The sequence below is a fragment of the Perca flavescens genome, chromosome 14 (assembly GCF_004354835.1).
Source record: "Perca flavescens isolate YP-PL-M2 chromosome 14, PFLA_1.0, whole genome shotgun sequence".
Lineage (NCBI taxonomy): Eukaryota > Metazoa > Chordata > Actinopteri > Perciformes > Percidae > Perca > Perca flavescens.
This window is the reverse complement of record NC_041344.1, coordinates 16,163,785-16,178,204: the sequence shown is the minus strand read 5'-3', so window position 1 is coordinate 16,178,204 and position 14,420 is coordinate 16,163,785. Positions and strand designations below refer to the sequence as shown.

General features: G+C 38.1%; 1 protein-coding gene across 1 annotated transcript in view; it reads right to left on the bottom strand.

The window, feature by feature from the left end:
• The window catches only part of csmd3b (CUB and Sushi multiple domains 3b), a 289,126-nt gene that overhangs the window by 241,083 nt on the left and 33,623 nt on the right, over nucleotides 1-14,420 (bottom strand). The window contains exon 3 of the mRNA XM_028596859.1: nucleotides 7,585-7,697. Within this exon, the coding sequence (XP_028452660.1) occupies nucleotides 7,585-7,697 (113 nt within the window). The remainder of the gene's footprint in view (nucleotides 1-7,584; nucleotides 7,698-14,420) is intronic.

The window sequence follows — 14,420 nt, the reverse complement described above, 5'->3', positions numbered from 1 at the left end:
GGCATTAGTATTAAACTAAGACCGTGAGTTTCATGACCGGTTAAAAACGTCTTGTAGTCATGTTAAATAGTAGTCCAATTCTGTGTTTTGGTACAGTTGGTTTTAACACCTGATGCAAAGTGAAGTAGGCCTACGGGAGTACACATGAAAACCCTGAAAAAGCGCTGGTGTTCCGCGCCGTCTTTCTGCTGTGCCCCATCCACGTGGTGTCACTTTTTCACTATGAACGTTAAACTCTGCAATTTATCCGCGGTTCACATGTATGCATGAACTGTGGTGGTCCGTCACACCATAGGCTCAACATTACTGATCATTTTTTTATCAATATAATGTAGAAAACATTACACTTCATAATGTTTTGTATCAATAACATGATAGTATTATTGTACAAATTAGCAGTAAAAGCAATAGCCTATGTAAGTCAATCATACATTTTTCAACTTGGGAGCAAAATGTGCTCCTTGGGGAAAAAAAAGTTACCCATAAACCCTTTTCATACTAATTTAACAACTGGACTTTGGTGTAAAGTGTAGTCTATCCGGACCCGTGTCCCAGATGTGAAAGCCCCCTTACTGGAATATTGAATATGATATTCCATTATATTTTGTATTTTTAATTGTTACCTGCCACCAGAATTTTGTGATTTCCTTGCCATAAATATAAGCTGTTTTTACAATAAATTCATGCCTAAAAATGTATCAGAATGCAGGAATTGAAGTCTTTTACGGTCCAGGATGACCGTGACCGCTTAATATGTCGTAGTCACCCCCACCCCCCCACAATGGCCCATTCTGAGCCAGGAAAAAATTGAATTCAGTTAAGTAATAAACACAAGTCAATAAAGGTAAAATCTAATATAACTATATAAAGTATAAAGTATGAGAGAAGATGAGTTAAGATGAACGAGGAGAAGGTGGTGCAAAACATGACGGAGGAAACAGAAAGAATAATTCTTCAACAATGATCATAATCATGTTGAAAAAGTGTGAAATTGTGTGTGTGTGTGTGTGTGTGTGTGTGTGTGTGTGTGTGTGTGTGTGTGTGTGTGTGTGTGGGGTAATCTGTGATTCCGTCTCATCAGCACAATATCAAACTGCCTCTGACATTATGCTAAATAATACATCACTTTTTTCTCTCCGTTTCACATGCACGGGCGGGTGGGCCGGCATGCGCACACACACACACGTATACACGCACGTATACACACTGTATAGTATGTGCTGGTGTATGAATTAGTTATGACCTGACAGTCTTCAGACGAAGGGGAAGAAATGTTCAAGGATTACATCAAAGTGTATCCTACCAAGCAGGCTGAAAAAGATAGAGCAACACTACTGTACCTTTGCCCTGCCAATTGCAAAATTCCCTCCTTTGGAGTGATCAATCAACCAACCTTTTTCATGTATTTTATGTAATTACTGGTCAAAGAGGTCACTTAAATGCATTCATCCAGTAATAATACAATCTTTCATCAAAGCAAAAAGACAGCTATTCAATTTGCATTGGTAATGTGTTGATATTGTTTTTGTGTGCGAGTGAGAGAGAGAAGGAAAGAGACCTATGATTTCACAAGTGATTTCTGAAGTTCTTATATCTACTGTACAGTAGTGCTTCAAAATTTTAGTAATTTCACCGAAAAAGAGTTGTACTTGTAAACAACAAATACCACATCCACCTATAATGATGATGAGCAGGTATTTTTTTACACAATTCCTTTCTTAAAGTGTATTGCTGACAACCCTGCGGAAATCTAAAATCTGAAATGGCTCCAATGAAAGATTAGACAGAAGGATTTAGGGCTGGGCAATATATCGATATTATATCAATATCGTGATATGGGACTAGATATTGTCTAAGATTTTAGATATTGTAATATCGTTATATGACATAAGTGTTGTCTTTTACTGGTTTTAAAGGTTGCATTACAGTAAAGTGATGTACTTTTCTGTACTTACCAGACTGTTCTAGCTGTTCGATTATTTGCCTTTTCCCCACTTAGACATTATGTCCACATTACTGAAGATATTTTGTTAAAGCACCAATTGTTAACCCTAGAATACCGCCGCAATATCAATATTGAGGTATTTGGTCAAGAATATCGTGACATCTGATTTTCTCCCTATCGCTCAGCTCTAGAAGGATTACAAAGAGTAAAGATGACTTGCCAAAAATTGCCTCCTTGCGGTAAATATTTACAGCCAAGCTGTGTGTTGTGGACAGTATGAGATGCTGAATATAGAAAGACAGACTGATCATCGGCATAATGTTGCATTTTTGCAAATGCCAAGTATGATCGGACTCTCTTTCTCACTCACTCACACAGAGTAAGTCAAACAGCTGAATGTAACAGCAGCAGGGGCTCTTCAGATAAGTCCCCTGGAGCAAAACTCTCTCTGTGTCGCACACACACACACACACACACATACACCCATAGAGATGCACAATCACACAGAATGATGATGGGCCAAGTAAGTGGAAACTTGTGCCAGTGAATAAATCTGGGACAACTGCTTGGACATACAAGTAGCACAACACACACAGACATGCACACATACACTGTAATCTCAGACACAGCATGTGTGCGGACTTAAACCAAGGCACTTTGCAATTAGTGATAATGTCATTATGCGGCACACCAGATACCCATATTGAACACCCACCAACCATCCAACCTACAAACAGACAAGCACAAAGGTCTATAGAAGGTTGCAAAGGGACACAAAGAGACGGTTAGACAGTTACAGTACAGTAAGCAGTGTATCATTTTTCTTTGACCAACACTTTATGTGTGTGTGTGTGTGTGTGTGTGTGTGTGTGTGTGTGTGTTTTTTATAAATAGGTTGGCAAATCTCCCTCATGTCACGTCTGATGAACAATAAGTTACGGGAGTGAGAAACACAAGGCATTGTGAGCTAGTGCTACGTACAGAGTAACGTCAGTACAGGGGGGAGTGACAGGCTGCGGCTGGAAATCGGAAGATGGATGGGAAATAGTTTTAACATGACTTTAAAATCGACATCCACCGAGCCAAAATGCTTATGTTATCATTAGTTAGCTCATTCCGGTTTCCTAACTGTGACGCGAGTTATAGGAGCTTAGCTGGGAGCTTCATGGAGACAGCTAAAGTTAATGTTAGCTGCCCTACACCTGTCAGAGTTAGTTTTGGCTTCATGTATTACCTTCTAGCAGCTGTATTCTCAGTAACGTGACAATCTGGAAGAAACAAGTTATTTTAAATCACTAAAACTGTTTGGCTTAGTTATCAATGTCGTTAGCATCATGGCTAACACTATTGTTAGTGTTACTCAGTTTATGACAAATCGTTTCAGCTGTGCTTTCTAACATGATGTCATTGTGCCAAGTGAGCAACGTTAGCCTTTACAACAGAGCCACTTCAATACACTTGTTAGATAATGTTACATTACAGAGTTCTGTGTTGATTTGTGTTTGTCGCTGTGTGTGTGGTGGAAAATAATGTAAACAAAGAGCGGCGTGCCAGAAATGCAATGCACCATGACGTAGGTCCCCTTCAAGGCCAGGCTGATGTTGGAAGTCCCTCTAGAGGACAGAATGTGTAACAACAACTACATGCTTATTGTGGCATTGACAATACATTTTGCCTGAGTAGTGTAGTACATATTTATAACAGGCGTCATATGAGCTTTAAATATTCAATTATTATTCAAATATTTATAAAAATAACAAATGTAATTTGAATGGTATTATAGAGAAAGCTCTAGTGTGTGTGTGTGTGTGTGTGTGTGTGTGTGTGTGAACTTAAACAAGCTGTCATCTGAAAGTTAGTGAACAGAATCTTACCAACGTACATTCAATTTACATAAAATATTACAACAGCTATCGTTCTTTTCGACAGGCCTTTAACACGTTGGCCTTTTTCAAAAGCCTGAATACATTTCTCAAGAGGGAACATCCTCTCCATGTAATTACGGGCCTAAATGTCTGACTCGGATTTAGAATACTGCTTTAAGTATGTGTGCCTTTTATTAAAATTTTCTTTCTACACTATCATACATTTTGTTTCTTGAAAAACACATCAACAGTTCTATCTTGGTTACAATGCATTCTGTAACCTAGATTCAGTATTAATATCCCAGCAGTACACAGGACTACTAAATAAATACTAAATGACCATAACTACATCTAATACACCATCTGTGTACCTCTGCAACTTTAATATAAACATTGCAACAGAGTATTATGATCTGTAACGATAAGTTTGATTATAATGTAAAAATCCTACCTATGCTCAATGATGTGCATTTTGTAAAACCTAATGTTTAATGTTTATTATCTACTGCCTAAATAAATGTCTTGCACCATGTTCTTTTAAATGACATATGAGGTTGGATGTGTACTTGAACCATGCGGATCATACAGTATTGTCACCTTGTCAGCTGTTCTCTCAAATATCTGCACAGTGAATAGCAAGGAGCTACATAAACTGTGTGCATGCTTGTTTTGTTGGTTTGCTCAGTGTCATGTGTGTGCCTCCAGGAGACAGTTTTATGCTCCAGAACTAACTGCCTCATTGAGGACATCAAAGTTTTTCTAATCTAAATCTAATCTGAAATATTTAATGCACACAGGATATGCTGTTTTAACCATCACTTCAACTATTCATATCGCTTCTTTTATCTGTGAAAATGGTACCTTGGTGTTTACTCAGGCCCTAAAGGGAGGCAGCAAAGGGGACATTTTAACTACCCCTGGAATATGCTAAGTTCCCTCTGGAAGAAATATTTTCTTTTTTTGTTCAAACTCCTTAATGAAACAAGGTTACTACATCAATATTGAGTATTTTTATGACATGCAAAAATGACCTCAATAATCAAGTGTTTGAAATGTTTACTAAAAGTCAGAGATGTCTATGTTTTAGCTGAAGTTAAATAATATGAGCACAGTGCACAGTAACCTTGCTTTGGAGGGCAAGATCTGGTAGATTGGTGTTCTGTGACATTAAAATGACCACAAGACATCTCTGTTTTTGTCCCTGCAAGCCTATAATATAGAGAGAGCCTTTAGTTTGGGTTCATTTTTTGTCATGCTCTGCCCATGACTTCCACTCTCTTTCTGTATTTGACAGCCTGCCATGTTGAAAAGGAATGAACTTGTCGTCCATTAGGGAGACTTTCCTGTGTTGAGTGGAAAGGTGTCAAAATGTGTGGATTGAATTTAGAACATGGCAGTTCCCCTTGAAAACTTTCTGAATCTGAGTGGCCTTTCAAAGGAACTGAATTGAATATAAATCATGTACTCCATCTGCAACAAAGACACTATACTGTACTATAACTATAAAGTGTGTAAGCATATATGAACACATAATGAATGACAATACTGTTGACTGAATATTGTTATATACTGCAGTCATTAACACTGTTAAAATCCATTTATTAAATATGTACTGTATATACTGCTCACAAACGCTAAATAGGGAGATTTAAAGCTGTAATCTAGAAGATTTTCATTTAAATAAATGTCTGTTAAGTCACTATCTATCACAGAAGGAGGTAACACAATGTTAATTGAGCCTGTGGCCTTCTGATGAAACTAAATATTTAGATGTTTGCGTTATTACGAACTTGGTGTCCAGGGGGCTGTTTTCACAAAAGCAGAATTCATAAATCCAGGATAACCGATAGAGCGAGGCTTGACCTAGTCTAATCTGTGCAGCCTGGCTTCTTGCGTTTTACGAAGGCCAAGCCTGGCTGAGGAGGAGAGAAAGCGTGGCAGACGATCGCGGACCGACTGAATGCATATGTAGCCCAAAAATATACATTTACTGACCACTGTTCTGAATTGAAACCGCCATAATCATACCATTCACGGATTAGGCTATTAATCATTTGCACAAATTAACCGTTGTACTCTTTGCCTTAAAAGTAAGGAGAAGATAATGTTCCTCAGGAAATTTACCATGAAGATCAATTTTCTAGGCTAGAATATGATGCGTAAATAACTCTTTCACTCTGTTTCTCCCTCTCTCTCATGGGCTAAAATATAAATTTCCTAAGTCATATTAACTTCCACTGCTCGCTTTGAATGCAAAGTGTACAACTGTTCGTTTTTGCAAATGACAAGTGACTCATTGAATGGTTTCAGTTAAGAGCAGTAGTTCGTGAATGTATATTTTTAGACATTCAGTCGGTCCGCTATTATCTGCCATGCTTTTTCTCACATTTTATTTTTTATAGGGGCCGAGTTTCCTTCTTTACATATTATATGCCTTGCTCTCTTGTATATATGGACATAGAAAATAAAGAAAGTGAAGAAATTTGACTTTAAAATCTAGAAACTATAAAGATAATTAAGTGATAAACAGAATGCACACTGTAAACATGAATGTAACAGAGTATATTCATCAGTTATTTCCCCCCAGCAAAGTATAAGGTAAAAAACCTTTGGGGTGTCCTCTCCCTGTTGTTAGACTAATGTACAGTAGTCTACACTATATAGTCATTGGTTCGGTGAACTAAGACTATAATTAAGGAGGATTGTACAATTAGGATAGGTTTTTATAATTGTACAACCCTCCCAAATTATAGTCCCAGTTTACTGGACAACAAATTGTGTGCTAAGAATGCCAATTTATTGAATCCTTCATTGTTAAAGAATACAAAAGAATTAATCAACTAAAATAATTAAAGGTGCATTGGTCCACTATAGAAACACACATGTACAGCACTTTATATATTGCCCGTAGTAACTGACAGAATTTAACAGATTAGGCAACTTTATGAGCCTTTTCTAATTATTTCAACACATGCAATAATACAGTATATTCACTAAACTTCTAACAATATGAACAGCAGTCTTCAAACCGCAATATAACAGTAATAATGACTGTCACATGAATAATTATAAAAAAAATGTTCACAACTTTAAATAACAGTACTTAAATGAACAGCAATGCATATGTTGTATTTTAATGCAGGCTGATAACAACAGGGTACAACCACTGCTGAGTGAACAGAAAAGGCTCCAGGATTAATACAATCTGGCTGTTAGCCTGATCAGGAGCAGGCTAGCTGGAAAGAATAAGTATCCATAGTAACTTAGGTGCCTCTGCTTTTGTGAAACCGAATCAAGGCTAAATTGAGCCAGAATAACTGGGAAATCCCAGCTTAATTCCTTATCTTGGTTTTGTTAAATAGCCCTCAGAACTGAATCTTACGGACTGCTTCCAAAAGAAAAAACATATACCTTTGTGTGTTAAATGTTATATGTGGTATTTTGCTTTCGGTAAGAATAATGTGTAGAGCAAAAATCAAAACTGGTTGCTTCAGGGAAACAACACACAGTGCACCTGTTCAATTACTTCTGCATTCAAAAACAAGGGGGCTACCAAGGGAGCCTTTGCTGTCTGAACGCTCTTCTTTCTTTCTTACATGGCTCACGCCCACAGTCATATGTGATCTATGGACTTGTATCTGACTTTTAGTAAGTAGCTAGTGGTTGTTATTTACATTGTTCATTTTCTGAACTATGGATGTTAGCATTGAAGCACAGCCCACGCATTCTGACATACCACCACACACACACAAACACATGCAGACACTGTCTGACCTTCATAGTTGAGTTTGAAGCCATGTGCAGAGACCGCAAAGTCACTGGTCAACCTCAAAGAGAAGACATTTCCTGTACTGGTGACAGGGGGAGGAACCTGGAAGCCTGTTAGCCTGTAAAAAAACAGAAAAATGTGTTGAGATTATGAGCAAATTACCAGACACATTAAATCAGGAAAAAGAATAACCCCTCTATGTGGCCAGGTTGGATCAGTGGGTAGAGCAGGCGCACATATATTTAGAGGTTAATGCCTCGACACAGAGGTCCAGGGTTTGACTCCGACCTGTGACGATTTCCTGCATGCCTTCCCCTTCTCTCTCGCGTCCTGTCCATTAAAGGCAGAAAAAAAACAAAAAAAAGAATCTTAAAAAAAAAAAGAATAACCCCTCTATTGTTGACAACACACAAGGCCTCACAGTGTGTCAACCTATAGCAACAAAGAGATTAGCATACTGATGTGTTAAAAACACACACATTCATATACAAAATGAAGTGCATTTTGTGCCTAGAAGATATTTGTGATAATCTTGACTACCCTGTGATCATTTATTTTAAACTCTATCCCTGGTCTAGTAACTCATACAATTCCATGCCCGTCATAGGTTTTTATTAGGCTACTGAAAACTGATATGGGTTCTGTTTTTTTAACCTTTGTGTTGTCTTCCCGTCAACCATGCAACCTTTTGTTTTTATTGTCACTTTTCCCTATGTTTTTGCCACTTTTTTCTAATTTATTTTGTTGTTTTTTCCGATGTTTGAATTTTTGCTGCGATTTTTTTAACGTTTTTGTTTTTCTTTTCGACATTCTTTTATACATTTTTTTCTCCATATGCTATAAAATTGAATAAAATTCAAATAAAAGTAGTGAACTGATCATTTATTTTACTTGTGAAGAGCGTTTTATGGAACCATCCACGTTATTTATTTTGACAATTTGGTTGAAAGAAACCCAAATTCTGATATAAAAACTTTTTGAAAATGGGTCCCATTTGGCCTGAGGATGACAGGAGGGTTATAGAAACTCCTTATAAACTACAACAGCTGTGTGCCAGGTGAGACATACGTCATGATACTTATAGTTTGAGTACACTCCTATCTCTGATGTTTGCTCATACCACTGCCTGGCACAGAGTCTCTGCAGCAGAACACAATTTTTCTTCATTATTTGAAAATAGGGCTGCACAAAAGCCCACGACTTGATAAGGGTTTTTTAACCTGTTAACATCCACCTCTTTTGTCAGATTTTCGCCTATTTCTCGTTCCCAAAGGGAAACGCTTATAACAGAAGAACTGTCAGGCCAAAATACATATATGAGGCATCATTTGAAACCTAATTTCTTCTACTTTATGGACATGTGCTTGATTAGCATGTGATTAAAACAGAACATACACTACAGCAGTTCAAACATGGTTCAAAATAGTTATTTTGGTCTGGTCCTAACCTAATGGGAACTAGGGAGTTTTCAGTATTTGGTATAACAGATGTCACTGGTGTGCCAAAACCTCTCCAAAACTTCTCCAAGTGACCAAATATTGCTAAATGCATTTACTCACTTCTATGCTATTAGAAAAAAACATACTAAATACTTAAAATGACTTACAAAACCTTTTTAAATTCATTCAAACACTGTTGATCATATTTTTTTCTCATAAATCACATTTATGCGCATGCTGGCTCTGGGAGGTGGGGCTTAAGTCTGTTACCCATTAATTTGGACTGGTTCCCATTGGATATTCCTATCATGCTATATACCGTTGGAAAGGGAATGTGATTGGCTACAACTGCCATGATTGACGTGTTGATAGCCAATGACAGCTTTTTCTAAGATGGCTGCTCAGAGAGATGACGCAGCATATTGACGCTCCACAGTGGGAGCGCTTGCTGGACGTCGGGGGCTGTCCCGGGGTGAAAACTAAACAGAAAAAGGTGGGGATAGTTTCATTGTGTAGGCAGCAACCTGAGGAAAACAAACATGCCCAGCAACACGGTGCAGGGCAGGAAGAAATATATTATTTCAGACGGAACGAGATCGGCTAATGAAGTTAGCAGACAGTTAGCGGACAATAAGCATGGATTCTACAGGACAATATTCATAACCTGGATTAATTCTTTTGAAAAAACCTTGTTATCCTTTTGATCTGTGGACACTTACGGACTAGAGGAATATAAATAAACCAGGAATGGACGAGGATTGAGCACTTAGGACAGCCTTTTTTTTTTTTTTTTTTTTCCCAATAGCATGAGCACTAAGATCAATAATAATGCTTTGGTGCTTATGATTTCAGTAAAATGAACTGAATGATTGAATTGCAGAGAATTTTATCAATCAAACGATGTACAGCATGTCCATATTGACAAAAGTTTTGAACTTTTGTGGTTAAATACTATTATATACCATGTCAGAACATGTCTGTTAACCCCCACCGGGTCACCAGCAACCCGGTTTAACAGGTTAAATAAACCAAGCCACAAGATGAAAGTGTACCAACAGGAAAGTGAGCCTTGGTCAGCTGACCAGTAACATCGAAATGGGTTTGTGTAAAAAAAATAAACATATTATATATCTGTACTCCACATGTTTAAGTGTGTCTTTCAATGCTTACACACAGCTGTGCAGGTGTGCCTTCAGCTTTTTGATTCCTTGAATTTAATGAGGAAGAAGAGAAAAGGAGGACTGGAAGGCCAGCTTTTTTCCCTGTTATGGACAAGAGCCAAACCTTTCTTCCACTGCAACACACTTTTTTCTTGTCCTGCAGCTACCATTCTTTCTTTTATTTCGCCCCCAACCTTCCTTCCTTCCATTTCCTCCCTCTCTTTCATCTCTCCTTCTCTTCCTCTTCCCTCAATCCACTCGCACAAGCCTTTCCTCTAGCAGTAAGTTGCCTAACTTCTTTTTCTTCCCTCTTTACTTCAACCGCCCATACACACTTCCTCCCAACTTTCTTTGTCTTCCTCTCTGCTCTTCTCTCTGTGACATTTACCCACCTAAATCTCTCTTCTTCCTCTCTCCACCTTTTTTAACTTCCTCATCACTCTGTCCTTTACTTTTCACCAATGTCCTCTAATTTCTACTTTCTGTCTTTGATCTTTTTCATTTCCCTTTCCTATATCACCTTTCTTTTCTACCTACGTTTACTTTCATCCCTCTTCTTTACCCTACACAGACCTTCTCGGTCTGGCATCTGTCTATTTTTATCTATTCTCTCTCCTCCATCCAAGAGTGCAATTTGTGATACTTTTAAATGTGGGGATATATTCAGAACTGTGTTCTTCTTCCCCACTCATTGTGCTGCCTGCCTTATCTTTCATAATATAAACAAAAAATAAAATATTGACATAGCAGAAAAATGAAATGTTCTCCTAGCAGTAGTTGTTCCTGGGAGTTGTTGAAGTAGAGATGCCCTGATCATGTTTTTTGCCACCGATACCGATTGTCAATGAGCCATATCAGCCGCTAACAATCCGCGGGCAATCAATCGGGGCATCCCTAGTTGAAAGTAATCTCTTACTCACCAATGTGATTGTGGCAAGAAATATTACTTCTGTCTGTGACATCTACACAAACAAGGAAACCTCAATATTTTAGCATAACATGCATCTCCAGTTATGATAGTGTTGCAGTGACTTATTTTAATTCTATTAAGCCCCATCCTTGCACTCATCTTTCTTTCCGTCTCCATGTTTTAATTTATTAAACAACCACAACCAACTGTTTTTCCTTAAGAACCTGCCCTCTCTCAACCCTTCTTTCATCCCCTTCTTCTGCCTTCTACCTTGCTTTTATCCTCCATTATGGGCCTACTTTATATATTTTTCTCTCATCTCTCCATCCTCTATTTCTTTCATCCTCTCACCTCCTCCTTTTCATTTTGTATTCATTTTCTCCCCATCCTAAACTCTCTTTACAACTTTTTATTTCTTCATTTCCCATCCCTCCTCCCATTTTTCTGCAGTAGTTAACTTGAATTTGTTCCTCTTCTGTACATGCACCTTTCTCTAATCATTCTGTCCACCTTCCAGCTCATCTAAACTGTGCTTCACCCTTATAACATGCTTTTATCTCTCCTGTCAATTTGCTTTGCCTTGTTTTCAGTTTCCCGTCTCTTTTAGTTGGCCCTTCCTTGCATCTTGATTCCCGCTTCCAAGCAAATGTACTCCTTTTCTATTTCTTCGATCTCTCTAATCTAGTCCAATACCACTCAAAGCACAAATGGTGGCTACTTCCTTAAAAGCACCCAACCATCTCTTTAATCTCTTCTTCTGTTGCTAATCTATATCTTCTCTGTATTTCTCTGTCACAGCTGCCTTCCTATTTTTGGTCACTCTCCTCTCTTCTCCACTCTATCTTCCACTCGCTCTTTATGCTTAACAATTTGCTTTCCTTTCTATTATTTCACTACCCTTCTTGGCTTCCTTTCCCCTTTCCATCTTTTATCTGCCCTTACAAGGTTTCCTATGTGAAGACATACAGTAAGCACATTAGCCATGATGTGCGTGTAACAAAGCACAGGGTGTCACGATGCTTAACCTCCTCAACAAATGAGCTCTGCACGTTCACATGCAAACCTTTCAGCTGTGCTACTGTAAACACTATGGCACCAAGTCATAATGCTTTAGATGCATAGCAATATATGCAATTTCTGCAATCTGGCAATCCCGAAAGCAGAGTCAAATGTAAACACTTGTAAAGAAAGAGGTAGTAAAGCAGTAGTATGAATGGAAATAGTAGTGTAGAACCATTCCCACACAGCATCTTGGTGACATACAAACTAATTTAACATAGTGGCACACAGTGTATGTGTTTTGAGATGTATGAGGTAAAACCAACATTATTTTACAGAAATGGAAAGAGAGATAGAACAGAGGGTGTCTGACATTCAAGGTCCATTCCTGTGGGACTGTGTGTGCGCTTGCTAATTTAACATAGTGGCACACAGTGTACAGTCCAAAGGTGTTCTCTCTTTAGTTGGACCAAACAACCACTATTACAGTAAACTGTAGTAGTATATGTCGTAGTTAATGTAATGTTAGTAGTATAACTAATATTCTCAGAGGCGGCAATGCTTCACACATACACACCCTGTGTATTCTATTTCCTGTGTAAGAATTTATCTCTGGATTTGTGTTTTGAGATTTATGAGGTAAAACCAAAATTATTTTACAGAAACGGAAAGAGAGATGGAACAGAGGGTGTCTGACATTCAAGTGCGCTTGTGTATGCATGCGTGTGTGTGTGTGTGTGTGTGTGTGTGTGTGTGTAGTGTATAGAGTGAAATCACATTATCAAGTGAATGAAGAACTAGCTAATATCAGCAGAGTGCTTTCTCTGCTCTCACACACATACACAAGATCACACACACACACACACACACACACACACACACACACACACACACACACACACACACAAACACAGATAGAGACACACCATTCACTTCATTTTCTCCAAAAAAGCAACCATGCAGTCTGCCTAATGCGATTGTCAGACCACCCCCCCTTCCTGTTTCTCTTTCTGTTTTTCTCTCCTTCCCTTGTATCTGATGGTCTCTTTATTGCCGAGAGGGAAAAGAGATTTTTCATTGTTATTACTGCCATGAAAGAAGAGAATGGGTTGAAAAAGATAAACTGTATAAAAAAAGAAAAGAAAGGAAAAGAAAGAAGGATGGACAAAATAAGACAAGTGGTGCACAGTTGAGGTTATGTGTCACGTTGAAAAATAGTGGCATGCATCTAATCATATCTGATGTGAACTGCATAGTTTAATCACATCAATGAGTCATCTTATACGGGCCTACAGAGCATGCACTCTTATGCTCGGAGTACATATTTATGGGAGCTGTGTGAGTTTTCTGCCTGGAGTTGAAATTAACCAGTTTCATGTATAATTATGTTCATGTAGATTACAGTTTAATTCACTTTACTGACAGCAACTATACTCTGGTATAATCACATTGTCCTACTGACCAGCTTTGATGAACATATGGATATTGATTTACATTTACTTTTTTTTATAATAAAATATATAGTAATACTATCTTAATCCATAGAAGGGGGACCAACAGAAATAGTAGACAGTTTCGGCTGGTTGGGCTGGTTTGGGTAGGGTACGCTTGCAGCACCTTAACCTAAACACAAATATATATTATTTAAATCTACAATTAGCTTTTATTCACTGTATAGATCAGCCAAAATGTCCTCACACCCCCACAGAGTTCTTACTATTAGACAATTGAGGCAAGTAAGTATCAAAGAATGGTTATCAATAGCAAGTCAAATGTATTTCAGAGGCACAGATTGTAACAATCAATAACACAATAGTCAAATACAGGGCTATATAAACCGAGTTACAGACATTTAAATCAGATCTTAGGTAGATCAGGCTGCTCTGCAATACTGCTGGTGTAATCTCACATACTGTATAAAGTACCTTAAAACACATTTATGTGTTACAGAGATATTTATTGTTGAGCGACTTGATCTCAGTTGATGTCACCCACCTCGAGGCCAAAGTACGTGTTATATGGAAAACAGAATTGGGTTCCAATTCACATTTTTGTCTCATCAGAATGAATAAGGATAGGAGCTCAGTATTAGGGCTGTTTATTTTCCCTCAGCTAGTGTCAGTAGGTGTAGCTACCAGTCCCTAACCCCCAAAGTAGCAGTACAGAGAGACCACTGGGCATGTTTGTCTCTGAGCTAGAGGAAGTGTGTACATCTGTGGCTGTGTGAACTTGTATTTTAGTTTGTCTGTGTGTAATTTATTGAGTCAATACTGACCCAAGACCTGACTCCACAAACCAAAAGGCTCTGAATCTCCTCATGTTACTCCATCCAT